Source organism: Ambystoma mexicanum, chromosome 6p (assembly GCF_040938575.1).
Source record: "Ambystoma mexicanum isolate Mex_15411 chromosome 6p, UKY_AmexF1_1, whole genome shotgun sequence".
Classification (NCBI taxonomy): Eukaryota; Metazoa; Chordata; class Amphibia; order Caudata; family Ambystomatidae; genus Ambystoma; species Ambystoma mexicanum.
The window spans coordinates 1,522,096,719-1,522,111,982 of NC_090935.1; the positions used below are offsets into that span (position 1 = coordinate 1,522,096,719).

Sequence of the window (15,264 nt, forward strand, 5' to 3'; positions counted from 1 at the left end):
TACTTGGCAGGGGACATCTTGTATCCGGAGTCTCAGCATTTCTTGAACCCGGACCGAGGTGTCGTCAAAGTGGAAGACGAAGACGTATTGAAGAAAATCTTCACAGCAAATACTAGAAAGCATGAGGCGCCCAGAGTTTATTGAAGCAAACACGTTTGCGGAAAAACGGAACTGAGGCTATGGGCGCCGTGCGTGCTACTTACAACATCCAATGACGTCACCCTTGACGGAGGCCTTCGAGGGACATTGACCCAACGCCATCGACGCAGGGCGCCCTCTGCCGAAAAATTTCCAAAGCAGCCGAGCTGTGGACACTACATGACAAAGATGAGGAATACGTTGAGGACTCGATCCGTTCAAAAATTAGCTTTTCTGTCATTGTGTGGAGCACTGCCACATGATAAAGATTTCCTTACAATTTTAACTTTTTGCATGCATCAGTTGGACGTCACATACTTTTTACTCTTGTGAAGGAGAATTCAAATTTTTACTCCCTTCAAATCACATTTATTCTGAAAGTTTAAGTATGTGGAGTAAAATACTCCCACCTCAATACCTTATCTGGAGCACTGAGTCTTCCTGCAACTACTACTCTCAGCTGAAAGAGGGCCTTCTTGGAGCAGTTTCTTTGTCTTCACCACGCGAGTCACCTGACGCCACCTAAACGTGGTCATATTGGATCATGATGGATTCCACTGAGTCCTGAGGTCTCCTCTCATCATAGGATTTGTGGTGGTCTACGCATCAGGTTCCTGGGTCATCCAGCAACAAAGCATTAGGAATTGTCTCACCAGAGTGTGAAACAGTTACCTAGGGGGGCCAAATTCTGATAGCCTCTGCACCAACAACCCCTGGACCCCTCTGCAACGGAACAAACAATAGAAGTGGGCTGAGTGCATCTAGGAAACCTAGGGGTGATTTCTAGTGGAATCAAGAGTAAATGGGGAGGTTGCAAACCAGATTCCACCCCATGCCCTGCAACTGGGTTGTATGATGGCAAAGTCAGGACCCTGCCCCTCCCAAGCCTAATCGTGATCGGTGGAGTTCTGGATGAGGATACCCCACCTGGGTTTCACAGAGTGATGGGATTGGGAGAGGACCACCCCAAATATACAGTACTTACTTTTGTCCTTATATCACTCGAACATTGTACTCACCTGTTGGCTCTGCCACTACTTGTTTCTTCACAAAAGATTTCTGACTCCCTACAAAAAGGGTTGCTTCTTGGGACTTGGAACTCTTAAGGGCACTAGGTGTACTCACTTTAGCAGGGAAGGAGTTTTTAAGGGTAAAGGGCCCGAGTTAATAAGGCAGGGTAATAGTGTTTCCATTGCTTTTCCAATACTTATCTTGAATTTGAATTGCTTTGAACTACTTATGTGTTGCCACCTACTTCTCTGCACACAGTTTTCAGGGTTTCATTATACAAGCATTCCTAGTAGACTTAAAACGACAGTGAGAATACCCAAGGTTAATGTATAGGTTTATTATAATAGTTGGTTAGTAGTATTCAGGGCTAAAAATAGAATATGTAAATACCTCCTCTCTAACTTCATTTGAATTTCAGAATTTGAATTTTCAGAACTAGCCCTCAGGAAGGGTTCTAAGAAGAAACCCTATTAAAGTGAAGGCACTTGAGTCTAACAAAACTCAATGGTATAAGGTTGAAGCAGTAAGGTTTGGACTTCATCTCCACAATTACTGAAGTCTAAACTTCTGCTAACGGGGCCAGTTATTCGCTTATCTCATATCGACATCACTGCCTCCAGAAAATCCACATTGAAAGTAAGACACTTTACAAAGAATTTATACTGGTTTTAAAAAGGTTGAAGTATGGGGGGGCGCAGTTGTGCGGCTGAAAAGATGGTCGCCACCTGAGAGGCTCCGGCAACAGCACAGAAATCTTTAAAAATATCCAGTATCCCGCTGACCCATCCACCCCCGGGGACCAGCTCAAAATATCCATGAAATAGTAGGCAATACACACAATTGGTCCGTGCGAGAGGTGGATCCAATCCTGAGAAGATAGACGCCTGCGAATAGTGAGAACCGAGCAGTGGAGGCACCGGCAGAAACAAGCCCTGCCCACAGAGCACCCGGCAACTGAAGGAGAACTGAGGGACAAGGAACACCGGACCGCGGCCACAGCACAGTGATACATTGCGAGGCATCCACTCCACCGGATATTGGCCAAGGGCCGCCGGACCCAAGGGACATCCCGCACGAGCCCGCGATGGAGGTCAATCACAGACCCCTGGACCAGGGGTACCGGTGAGTGAGGCCGAGTAACGCCCAACCCATAGTCATGAGGAGCGTCAGCGGGAGGCATTGTCTCAGCAGAGGGGAGTGCCTGGTCATAACAAGGGGTCCCCGAACCCAGCGTGGGTGGATGTCCACGAGTGCCTGTAAGCACCCTCCACGCACCCGAGAGTGACGCGTGCTACAATCGCACAGCTCCCAGGCCCGAGACAACAAGTGAGGATAACAACCCCAGCCAACACCACCGCGGGGTAACTAAACCGCTCCGGTCACCAAATGAGGAGCGCAGCCTGCAGCAACAACTCGGAGGGGTAATCAGGTAGAGGTGGACCCTGGGCTAGCGTACCATGAACGGCATCTGATTTCCCTACTTGTGACTGGATGGAATCAGAGCGAAGTACAAGCCCCAAGAAACAGCAGGGGATAGCGTGGTGCAGTGGGCAATAATGGGCCCGACATACCCTGCAGTACTATGGAGACACCTACCCATATGCAGGTGTTTATGAAAAACGAACCACCCAAGGCTCGCTAAAACTCTGCGTTAGGACCAGCAGGGGCCCTACACGGAGGAACAAAGAATAGGCGATAGCGATGACAAGTTGGCCATACTACAGAGAGAAGTGGCAGAGCTGCAGCAGTCCATCAAAAAGGTGTTGTCAAAGAATGAAGACCTGGAGGGGCGCTGAGGCGCAACAACCTTTGCATCCTGGGTGTCCCAAAAATGACGCAGATTGACAATATGGATACATTTGTGGAAAAGCTGTTAGTAGAGATCGTGGAAACCCCCCAGCTAACATATGTATATGGTCGAACGGGCACACTGCTCGCTGCCAGCGAAGCCCCACCCACCTAAAGGAGCCCCGGGGCGCCCCATTAACACTTGAATCTTCATCTACAGGGACCGGGACATCCTACTCCACGCCGCAAGGGAGACAGGAGATCTGTGTTGGGGATCCAAGCTTGATCTGGCTCTTCCCGGACTTCAGCCCGGCAATCCAAGAAGGCAAGACTTTTCAAGCAGCCAAAAACATACAACGCAAAAAGTAAATACGATACGCAATGATGTACCCAGCTATGCTGAGGGTGCAACATAATGGCTCAATGTCTTTCTTTACCTCCCCGAAGTGGCAGAGCGGTTTACAGTGAATCTTCCAGACCCGGTGAGATAGTCAAATTACCTCCCCCAATGTCACTGCCATATCCTTTCATGTAACTGTACCAATGAATACAGTCATATGAGCCCGACAAACGGGCGCACGGGGCACTGGCTGGGGGTATGGAAAGTATGACAATGGGCGTCACCACTGGGAGTGTTCTGGCGGCCCACGGTGCCCCGATTCCCGCACACACTGTGGAATAGTTTAACTATATTGATGTGGGACAGTTTTGGGAGGGCCAGGGAGCCGGTAAGTTATCGTTTCTGGCATGGGAGGGTTGGGGAGGGAAAAGGAGTTGAGGAACAGGGGTGGTCACACCTTGAAAAATATCGCTATTAAAAAGGGGAGACTCATTGACGCATGCATGGGAGAGCCATGCGCATAAGGCATCAGTAGTTGATAAGGTGAGGACAGGGGCACACTGCACACGGAGACGCTGAATCCTAATGCAGCCAGACGTCACACAACCAAATGTGCGAGCTGGGGAAGCCAACCATGGGAGAGAGGCTGAATATCAGGTTGTCAATAATGTCCAGGAACGTATGGGGCCTAACAAACCAGAAAAAAATCCAGATTTTAATTTTAGAAAGAACCACGGTGTAAACGTACTGTGCTTACAGGAAACGCACCTAGCCCAGGGGACACCACCACGACTAACAGGCTGGGGTATACACATATACGGCTCTTCATACACCACACACTCTAGAGGATTGGCGGTCTATATCCATAGCTCCACAGATTTCAAGCTACAGAAACAGATAGCGGACGAAGAAGGGCGATAAATACTAGCCAGGGAAACCCTTGGATTGAAAGTCCTTTTGATAAATATATATGAACCGAATATAGACTCCCCGATATTTTACCACAGATACGCCAACCATAAACACAAATTCCCAGGGTATGATACTATCTGAGCAGGGGACTTTACTATGGCTCCCACGCTGGACCGCGACAGATCCAACACAACAAACCCTACCACGCGCCGCACAAACCTGGTCAACCATAGCGGAATATCATGATTTACATGACATATGGCAGGAAAAGCACGCAACAAACAGGGAGTACACCTTCTCCGGGGTCCACAGTAGTTCATCCAGAATGGACTATATTATGACCTCCTCCGATGTGGCTAGAAGTGTCACTGAGGTGAAAATATCCCCCGTACACTGACCACTCGCCATTCCTCGCTCGCATAACAGGCGCAATGTGACCCCCCTAGACCTCTACGCTGGAGGTTCAGAACCTCGGCCTTGGAGGATGGGGAGTTCTGCGAAGAGATTAGTCGAGATATACAGACTTACTTTACGGACCCTGGTATAATCTGGGAAACATTTAAGGTATATGTAAGGGGCTGTTGTATGTCTAAAGAAGGGGGGTGCTGAAGGCCATCCGAGGGTCTATTTCGACAGCTTGAGGAATCCCTTAAAGACCTGGAAAACATACAGGGGGTGCAGGACACAAAAGTTAAACGTGAACGCCTGGAGGAGCAAAGAGAGGCACTATGCCAACTGGCAGTGAGGGAAGAAAGATTTATGGGTGATCCAATAGCAGCAATTTGGTACAGAGAGGGGGACTGTCCCAGTAAAACTCTGGCTTGGGCAATAAAACAGGAAAGGCAGTTAACACCCATTATGGAGGTGGAGGATCAAGACCGGATGGGTATTAATGGTGTCTACCGGCAGTACTATAATCAGATGTAGACATCCCACTCAAAAGCAGAACATGATACGATGACACAGTACTTTAAGTGGCCCTGTGATGGCTGGACTCAGAACAGGGGGGGAGTGGGGGGGCACTGAACACCCCAGTGACGGTAGAGGAGATCTGCAAGGCAATACTCTCCCTCCCGAATGGTAAAGCCCCAGGCAATGATGGGATAACGGCCAAATTTTATAAAAACCTACGTAGATTTAATGATTCCTAGTTTACACAGCATGTATGAGAACGCACTATTATCAGGAGTGCTACCAGAATTCAAAAGAACCGCATTGTTCACTGTACTCCTCAAGCCTGAGAAAGATCCCCGAAAATGCACGTCTTACAGGTCATCATCATTAATCAATATCGATAATAAAATACTTGCCAAGATACTAGCAAACAGGCTCCTTCCACACATGCCAGCATGGTCCTCCAAGACCATGGCTGGATTCATCCCCGGCCAGTCGACCCAACATAATTTGAGACGACTATTCATGCTCATGTATAATGTAGATCCCGAAGTCCCAATAGTAGTGGGCGCATTGGACGCTGAAAAGGCCTTCGACTCGGTCGAATGGCCTTTTCTCTTTGAGGTACTCCGGCGCTCTGTGCTCAGCCTTACCTTCATACAGTCGATCCGACTCCTATACACAGCACCTAGAGCAGCAGTGTATATGAATGGGATAATGGCAGACTATAACTACCCGACGAGGGGCACACAACAAGGATGCCCGATCTCACTGATATTGTTTGCCTTAGTAATGGAGCCACTAGCCTGTCACATCAGAGAAATGCATGCACACCGGGCGGAAGGATAAAATCACACCTTCATATTACCTCGCTATATGCGGATGATATTTTATTATATGTCAAACACCCTAGAACAAACATTCAGCCATTAACCCAAGAAATGGCTAAATTCAAGGAGTTTTCTGGGCTGAGAATTAGCTGGAATAAATCTGAGGTAATGCCCTTATTCCCAGGAGTACAGCAGACCAAAATCTGAGCCTACTTCTACTGGTGCCCACAGGGAATACAATATCTGGGAATCCACATTTTTACTGGGACAGGAGACCCGTACGTGGGCAACTGCATGAAGACTCTAGAACAACTGGAACATAAAGTAGAATCCTGGATTCGCCTACCCATATCCCAGGCGGCACGTATCTCACTAGCTAAAATGGCTATTCTACCCAAATTACTTTATATTTTTAATCATGCACCCATCTGCCGCCCCCAGCGTTTCTGGACACGCACTAAAAGTTAAATGATACGATTAATCTGGGCGGGCAGGCACGCCAGGCTGGCCTATGACACCCTCATATGGCCATATGACCAGGGCGGACTACAATACCTGGATCTATATCTGTACTACCTGGTGGCACAGGTTCAATAAATAGCTGAATGGGGATCCCCGGCCCTGGATGAGCCTCATTCTCTGTTGACGAAAAAGTGGTGTTGCCGGATGACTTGATGGGAATGTTGTGGGGTGCCCTGGTGAGCGCGCCATGGACCGAGATTTATCCCATGGTGGTGACATGTAGGGCTTGGGAACAGATTATCTGCATAACTAGCGCCGAGACCCCCCCCCCCTACTCTCCAGACCTCCCAATATGTAACCTACACAGGATACCGCTCACACATGAGAGAGGTTTTCAGACACCTCCAGATGCTAGAGATCCACGTACTAGGAGATTTAATTCAAGAAGGACGGTTCATCACTTGGATAACCCTACGAAAAAAGGGGGAAATGGACAGCAGTACCATCCTCATGTATTAGGATTAGGGAGAAATTGAGATCCAAATGGAACGATTTTCCCCCCCCCAAGCACCCACACCCAATCCCATACTTCAATACGTGCTTAAACCTTTGTCAACAAGGAAACTGGTGTCGACCATATATAAGAAGGTGAGGGGGAGGAAGACAACACAGGGCAGAAGTATAGGGAAAACTGGGAAACCACCCTGGGAAAGGCAATAGATGAAGAGGGCTGGAAGTCCATCTGTATGTAAACACGTACTATATCCTTAAACGCCAGGTTTAGATGGATTAATTACAAGTTTGTACACCAGGTTTACTATTCACCAGCCAAGCTAAATAGGATTTACCCCGAGTGGTCCTCTGCCTGCAGGAGATGTAATATTGAAGCAGCTGACTTATTTGGCATGGCAATGTGTACAGGTACACCCTTTTTGGGGGAAGATTCAAGAAGCTATGACCGTAATATCACTGTCAAAGTGGAACTACACACCAGAGCAACGGCTCCTAGTGCTAATTGAGGAGGGTCCCCGAGGCGAGACAAAGCTACTGCGGATGGCCACTTTGATAGCTGGATACCCGATAGCCAGAACACGGGGGAAGCGCAATGCCCCAGGGTTTGCGGTTTGGCTAGAGACTATGAATATGTGTGAACAAATAGAAACCAGATATGCACAGACACTCCGGGCCAGTAGCAGCCCAATGGACTACTGGCCCCGGTTCCGCCAATACTATTTTGAGTGGAAACAAGGGACATCTACAGAAGGGGGAAGGCCCTACAGGTATGAGCCCCAGGGCAAGAGACGGAACAGCCCTCCTAGATGAGAATGGGTGAAGGTGAGGATGGGCATGTAATAAAGGGAGGCCTCACCATCAACAGGTTCTATACTTGCACCATGAACACTGGAAAAGCAGAGGATGACGATATGATGCCACTGTGATGTTGCTAATGTAAATAGCATCATTGCAGTACAATATGTGGACTAGGACACATACAGCATTGTGTATAATGCCAATGAGTCGGGTGGATAGGGAGGAGGCCTTGTGTTGGGGGGAGGAGGAAGTATTGTCGTTGGTTGTTTACCTGTTGTGAAAAACAAAGAAAGTTAAACAAAAAAAAGGTTGAAGGATATATATCGGTTTAAAATGGCGTGTAAATCCCAAGTGGGTCTCGTCCTACATCTAGCTAGTGCAACCACCTAATCCCTTCAATTAAGCCCTTTGAGAACTTTAAATCATATAACATTATGTTGGGAGGAAGTGGAAGTTAAGGTAAATGGAAGACTATTTAATGAGCTGCACGGTAGTCCACTATTAAGCATAAATGGTAGCTATTTAATAATATAATTGTTTAAAGATTGAAGTGGGTCAAACTGGAGGTCTTGTGCACTTTGAAACATACCTCTTCAATTTATTGAAGTCACAAATCTGTGCATCTGGTCTGTACGGATCCATTTAATAAAGAGCGCATTCAGGATACTCCTTCCACTAAACATTATCCACAAATACAGAGTTATTACACAAATGTTTCACTTCCACTTCAAAGGATATTATATCTCTAGGAGCTCTATGTTCAAGCGTAAGATGGGCTGCAAAGTCATCCGTGACATGATTTGGATCTCCTCCAGGCAACGCAGCACAAATAGGACAAATCTGAAATGGCAAAATAGATGTTTTAAAAAAATGTTAAAAATGTTACACTGCATGAAAAGTTAGATTGCAAAGTTCACATCAACGCTGCTGCTTTCCAAAGCTGCAGTCAGTTAACATCATAGGTTAAGTAGCGACTCCTTTACCGCATAATTAGATATCCAGTGACAGTACTTTAGTAAAGCATCAATGCTAAATTAGAATAAAAAATGTAACATGGTAACAAAGGTTAACAATGGGGAGTACAGAGAACATGTTCCACACACACACACACACACTATGGTCAGCATAGCTCGCGAAAGTTGTTGTAATTTGTGGACAACTCACAAGAGGGCTTGGTAAATCAGGAAAGATTGACTCTGAGGTAAATGAAGGTCAAAATGTTAATTCACTGAGATCACCCAGTACACACACTCCCACTATCAAGTGATTAGGCTCAAAGTGGGTTTCCGCCCTCCTCCGTCACTCACACAGGCTAGGTGCCCAGTCACTAGACCAGTCTTAAAAGCCCTGCAACCCCAACCGAGAACATCCAACTACAATGTCAGCAAGATAGGACCCACTGCCAAGTTTCACCACCACAAAGCTCTAGTGCCAAGGCTTTTTCTGTAGAAGTACCAGGAACAGTTCTTCCCTAGGTTAGCCCACTTATCCTGTTTTGCAAAATTGAAAGAGTGTGGGAGCCCCTCTACTGAGATGAAGATGGGTCAAATGCCCTCAAATGCCCTATTCTATGGAATTACTTCCACTCAGGAGGGTCTACAACCACGTTCTAGCTCACTGCATCCTTCACAGAGGAGAAATACCTATTTGCATAACAGTCTTTGTGCCACCCACAAGAGCAGTCCAGCACTGAACTGCTAGGCAAATCTCCTTTGAACATGAGTGCCATAGCGCAACCCCAGAAAAGTGGTTCTGCCTAGTGTGGCCTCATCAGTGAGGTGAAGCCAAGCCTCTCTAAGGCACAGTTAGAGCAAGGTGTCAGGTCTGGATTACCCTTGGATATTTAAGGGGAAACCTTAAGTTTTGCTAAAACTGAAAGTTGGAATAAAGTAGTCTTGAACAGAAAAACTTTGACATCATGGGATGTTTGAAACATTGACTACAGACTAGAGTTCCAGGACATGAAAGACACCAACAATAGTGCAGCTGAAGATTGTGATTCTGGCCATCCTCAAGCCGGACATTTCTTGAAACTGATCAGATGATGTGTGTCGGACAGCTGGTTCGACTGACTCAACTGCTAGTCTTCTTGAACTGGGAGGGCTCCTCGCCCAACTAATATCAGAGTTTTGATTATTGGGTTTTCTTAGGTGGTTTTGAATAAGCCACACAGGTATAGGACCTATAAAATTGAAGATCTAGTGGGAGGGTCCGGTTGTTGCGGGTTTCTTGTGGAAGAGTGAACATGTCGTTCTGGTGATTGCATTTCAAGACAAAGGAGTTTCTTACTGATACTAACCATGAATTATGTTTGGAGCCCGGTTGACCCTGCATATTGAACTTAATGTGTTCCGAGTGAACACTTCCACCTTGCTGACCAGCTTCTCCTGAACTCTTATGGCGCCAACAGATGATTAGTAGCCTATTGAAACCTCTAGTAGGGAGGTCAAGAGGACGACAAGCCCAGAGTGGTGCTTCTCCATGTACCTACAGAACTGATGGTTAGTCCAGAAGCGAGACAAGACACAGAAAGAAACTATTAACAGTTAAAGGGCCACGTTAGATTATAGTTATAAACTATTCTGCTTTGAAACGCAACATGCATTTAGATTGTCACTCTGGTAAAAAGGAACTGAAATCAGGTCTGGCGTTGAAGAAAGTTATTTTTTTCACTTTCTGGGCCACTTGCAGACTTAAGTGTCCTAAAGTTCTTCCTTCGCAGGGCTGCATAAAAGTTGAGTTTTACTTATGCACGAGTATTGGTGAATGCAAAATTGTTGATGGTAAAGTAATTTAAAAAAACAGAATAAAACATGGAACAGAGGTTCCCATGCCACCAAAGGGCTTAACGGCACACATGTACTCCAAATATAGCAAGAGGTGCAAATATCTACAAGAATTGCACGATTGGACGTGTGAAAATCAGCAGAACTAATTTCTGCTAGACAGTACCCTTCATCTTGACAGATATCCGCTTCATCGCCATTCACTACCTTGCTCACGAAAGGAGTTATTTACTATGAAAGACACAAAGGCTATTCATGCAATGTTCAGGCTATTGCCAGGGAACATTGACAGCACAGATGGAGACAGTTAGTGACAGTACAAGTCCTTTGATTTCCAGGAGAACTTTTATCCTAGACAAGGAATTTGCAAACACCAGAAAAGAGTCAGCATTTTGCTGAGAAGATTGAGACCGTCACACAATGCTACAACCGCTCTTGGGCTGCTATGTATCTGGTCAGGAAGGGGAAAGTTGGTTTCACAGAGGTTTTCTCAACAAGGCCAGTGGCTGATGGATGATTCAAGAACGGGTGCAAATTTAAAACCGGCTAGGAATAGGCATAGCACCAATCCCTGAAGTTCATCTCAAAAGAACCGATACGGCCAAGATACAAAACTGCAAATGAAATAAAGTAAAGCCACCAGTAGATTACTTGGACGGAATAAAGATAATGTTTCCCCAACATTCTGGAATAGTCAAGGGGCCTACCTTGTTATTCATGTATTAGGAGATGAACCTAGCTCATGGGTGTCAGGGATTTTTCTTTGACCAGGAGTTTGTACCCTGAGCCATGATCCAGTAAACTAACATCTCTGAGATGTGTTCTTAGGTCAATGTACGTTCAATGGAAACAGTTAAATAAAAAAAAAAATGAAAAAAAATTGAGCAATAGAAGAGATTACAAAAAAAAAATCTGAAAAAATATTTTATATAACGGATATCGAAAGGTTTGCCCAAGATGTCCTCAAGTAAGTTTTGCCAAATCTAGACACCTTTTAAAATATATCTTGGTAACGCTGCACATTGATTCACGTCCTATGATTAACTGGACAATCATGCCCCTCAGCTACCATCTTCCTTTTCCCTTTTACCTGACAAGCCATATCTTCCATCACGGCTTGGCTTTTTACCCTCTTTCTTCCCTCTAAACGCGTTCTGTTTTCTTCTCACACACAGACTACAGTCTGGAGACCCCTTTGCACAAGCAGATCATAGTACACCACTTTTGAGATGGGCATAGCTGGGCTCAGACTACTACAATGATGATTTAGTGTAGTACAACGATTTCTGAACATTACATCCCGTAGCAATGTAACATTGAAACACTTGTGCAGCACACAACATTTATTTTTAAAAAACTTTGCGTCTAAGCAGACATGGCACAATTGCTAAAAATAACATTGTATCATGCAGCAAGGTAAATGCATTTAATGTAAATGTTAGTCATCAGAACTTTAAAGTTATAAGGGTATTTGGTCACTGAAATATTCATTAAAGGTGGGTATTCTTGCTCAGTCTTCCTCTTGAATTAACTACTCACCAGATTTTCAACCTAGAAATTGACACATGTTTGAAAACACTTGAAAATGTTCCGGCACGTGACACATGACACATTTTAGTAAATATGGGCATAGTCACGCAGAAAACTTGTGGTTAGCTTTGATCAGCATGAGCACCAATGAAAACTATGGCCAAAATCCCTGGTTCACATAGGTTGAGGCAACATATAAACGTCCAAATCACAATTTAGTACTACAGCGTGGCACATGATGCTGGATCTGGGGACCTGTGAGGGTGTTCCAACTCAATATCAAACAGTCCAAAATGGTATATTCAAAAATAGCTCATGGCACACTTGGTCGCGGATACCTGCTGATCTTTCCCTGGAAGCATGCTCTTTAGGAGCCCAATCTCCATGTCCATCGGATGCTTTTTCAGGTGCTAAAGAGGCATTAGCTTTCAAACTATATTGCAGCATGTTTGGAAGCTGAAGCATGTGTGTGGGATCTTTTGTACTGATAGCAGCCATTTCAAATGTCTGCTCCATTTGAAACATGGGCTTATCAATTTGCAACTATCCCAAAACGTTGGCCACTTAACACTTTTGCTTTAGATAATTGGGGGTGGGGGATTCGTGAACACCAGAACATTTAATAGTTCTCAGTTTGATGTGTACAGGAAGGCTTTTGTACATCATCATTCTGCACTTTTCAGTTGGGTTTCCTTCAAAGCACGTTATTAGGTCCAGCTGGAACCATTCTATTTTCAAAAATGTTTTAAGAGGCACTTAAAGGGAGGGAGCCGGGCTCCTGAAATTCTGATGTGTACTTCTAGGTTGCTGAAACCAACTGTCTCTTACTTCCAACACCTTCCTCTGCATTTTAACCTCTGGCTCCCTGTCATCTGCCCAGGATTTGGTGTGGGCAGGACTCTTGACTAGTTTGGAGGCGTTTTAATTTCCTTTAAAGGGTACATTCTGTCTGTCAAAGGACGTGCTTAAACCAGGTCTTTCTTTGATTGTGGAATTACATACTTTGTTTTTGAGAGCAGTAAATACTTACGATAAACTTTTATTAATGGTTGCTTTTAGAGCTCTCGGAGTTACACCCTAGAATCTAGGTTGCAGGCATTTTTACACATCTGTATTAAAAAAAAAATACATTTTACTAAACAACCAATACATAAGAGGCAATTGAAAGGAAGAAGTGGTTTTCCCAAAATGTTACTTTAACAAAGGTGCAACATGGTAGTCATGGAAAGTGCAGAGAAGCTATGCGGCATTGGAAAATCTTGGCAATGTCCACATGGCCCAAAACTACAAAGAAAGATGGATGTTGCTCCAGTTTTAACATGTACCCAAACACATTCCAGGGATACAAAATGTATTCAAGTTCCCCAGGCATATTGCACATATGCAAACACTTCACTGGTGCAGGCATAGCAGCTAACTTCTCTGTACTTGTTTCAACAATCCACACGTGCATAATGCATTCCTGTAGTGTTGGCTTATGTTATCTTACTAATGTCATTGTGTAGAATGCGAGTGCATCTTGTGGAATATAGGAGTAGCCTAGAACTCTGTGTGGCCTGAGGGTTCCAGAGATGACGGTTGACAGAGGATGGGAGATGATCACTGAAGGATGTATTTACCGTAGCTCTTCCTTGGATTCTTATTTAATCCCTGTAACTTAATAAAGCCTATTCCTGTTTGCACCCACCGGTCTCCAGACTCCTTCCTGCTTACTTGTCTTGTACACAAACACTACAATTCCTAGATCAGTGCATTCATCCATACACGATTCTGAACCTAGAATCAAGGCCAAAGTAGTAAGCATTTTATGGTGACCTCATACGAAATCTTCTCTGACAAGATGACCCCAACACCACTAATAGTGGAAATTCATGTCCGAACATTGCAGTGCAGAATCTTGTCCCTCATCAAAATGTTTCCTGCCATGTTGGCTGTAACGTTAGGATTCATGCACTATGATGCGAAAAGCCTCTCCTGACACTGGCTGGTGCTATTATGTAGCCAACTTTTCAGTTATAAAAATAGACAACACCACATACTGTATATTTGGATCAAAGAACTTTAATTGGTCTCTCCATTGGCTCCCAGTGGCTGCAAGGATCACATTCACGGCCCTTTGCATTGTAAACAAGGCCTTCTGGGGCCTGGCACCAAAATATCTACAGCTGTCTCTTCAGAAGTATCTTCCTTTTCGAGCTCTTCGCTCCTCCAACTCCATGAGAGTCGGACGCTTTTCCAAGCAGCGAGCTGGGGGCAGATCTCGCTCTACAGGCCGGCGCCTCACTCTGCAACAGCCTCCCTGAAATTTGAGCAGAACCATCTCTGGTTCCGTAAGCAGCTCAAGACTTTCCTATTTACTTCTGCCTTTCATCTTCCACTTCCCTGTTGATCTCCTGTCTGATACTGCACTCATCTACATCTACTCTCTGAATCACAGGCCAAGGTCATTGCCCTCCCAGTTGCACTGCCTCTGGCACCCTTGCACTGCGGCTGTATCTGCAACCCTACAGCCCCCCTACTTGAACTCATCTAATCCCTGCTGTCTGCACTGCTACTGTTGGCCGCACTTCTTTATGTCTCCTCCTATGTCTCTCACTTCTCCTCCCCTTCCCCTGGCGCTTTTTCCCCCCTTACCTCTCCCCTGTACTTTGCGCGATCTGTCCGTCACTTGGCCTAGTAAGATCGTTGTCTTGTCCTCCCTTGTTCCCCTGCCTTGTCGTGCCTTGAAACACTTGTGTATAGGCACGCTTTAAATAAAATATATCATAATTCCAATACAGTGCGTGTAAAAATAAACTACATACCCTTGTGTATTTCATTATAGCCGTGCCTATGCCCTGTGGAAGCTGTGGGTAAACCCCCCGTCGTTGCCACACAATCCCGCCTGCATCTTGGTAGTCACGGCTAGAAATAAAATATATATATATATATTTTTTTTTTTTTGTTTTTTTTTTTTACACAAATCGAGGGTAGTCTTTGTACACAATTACTGTAATACTTTAATAACTTTCTATTAATCAACAAAAGTAAATATGAAAACAAATTGTTTAAGAACAGGTTTATTTGGGGGAATGTGGTTGCACAATCTCTTGATTTTACTTTCTAAACATGAATGGAATAACAAAACCCTTGAAATTCAAGGAAAAAAAACTGTTGCAGGGACGTTAAGGTGAGAACTTAACACAACAAAACCCCTGAAATTAAGCTAAAGCCACCTTAACTTTGCGACCACTGTTGCATCACAAATGACGTCACTGATGAC

The 15,264-nt window shown here is 45.1% G+C and overlaps 1 protein-coding gene across 1 annotated transcript in view; it reads right to left on the reverse strand.

Moving 5' to 3' along the window:
- Positions 1-15,264, reverse strand: part of KCMF1 (potassium channel modulatory factor 1) — a 527,710-nt gene that overhangs the window by 298,345 nt on the left and 214,101 nt on the right. The window contains exon 4 of the mRNA XM_069626384.1: positions 8,425-8,526. Coding sequence (XP_069482485.1) covers positions 8,425-8,526 — 102 coding nt within the window. The remainder of the gene's footprint in view (positions 1-8,424; positions 8,527-15,264) is intronic.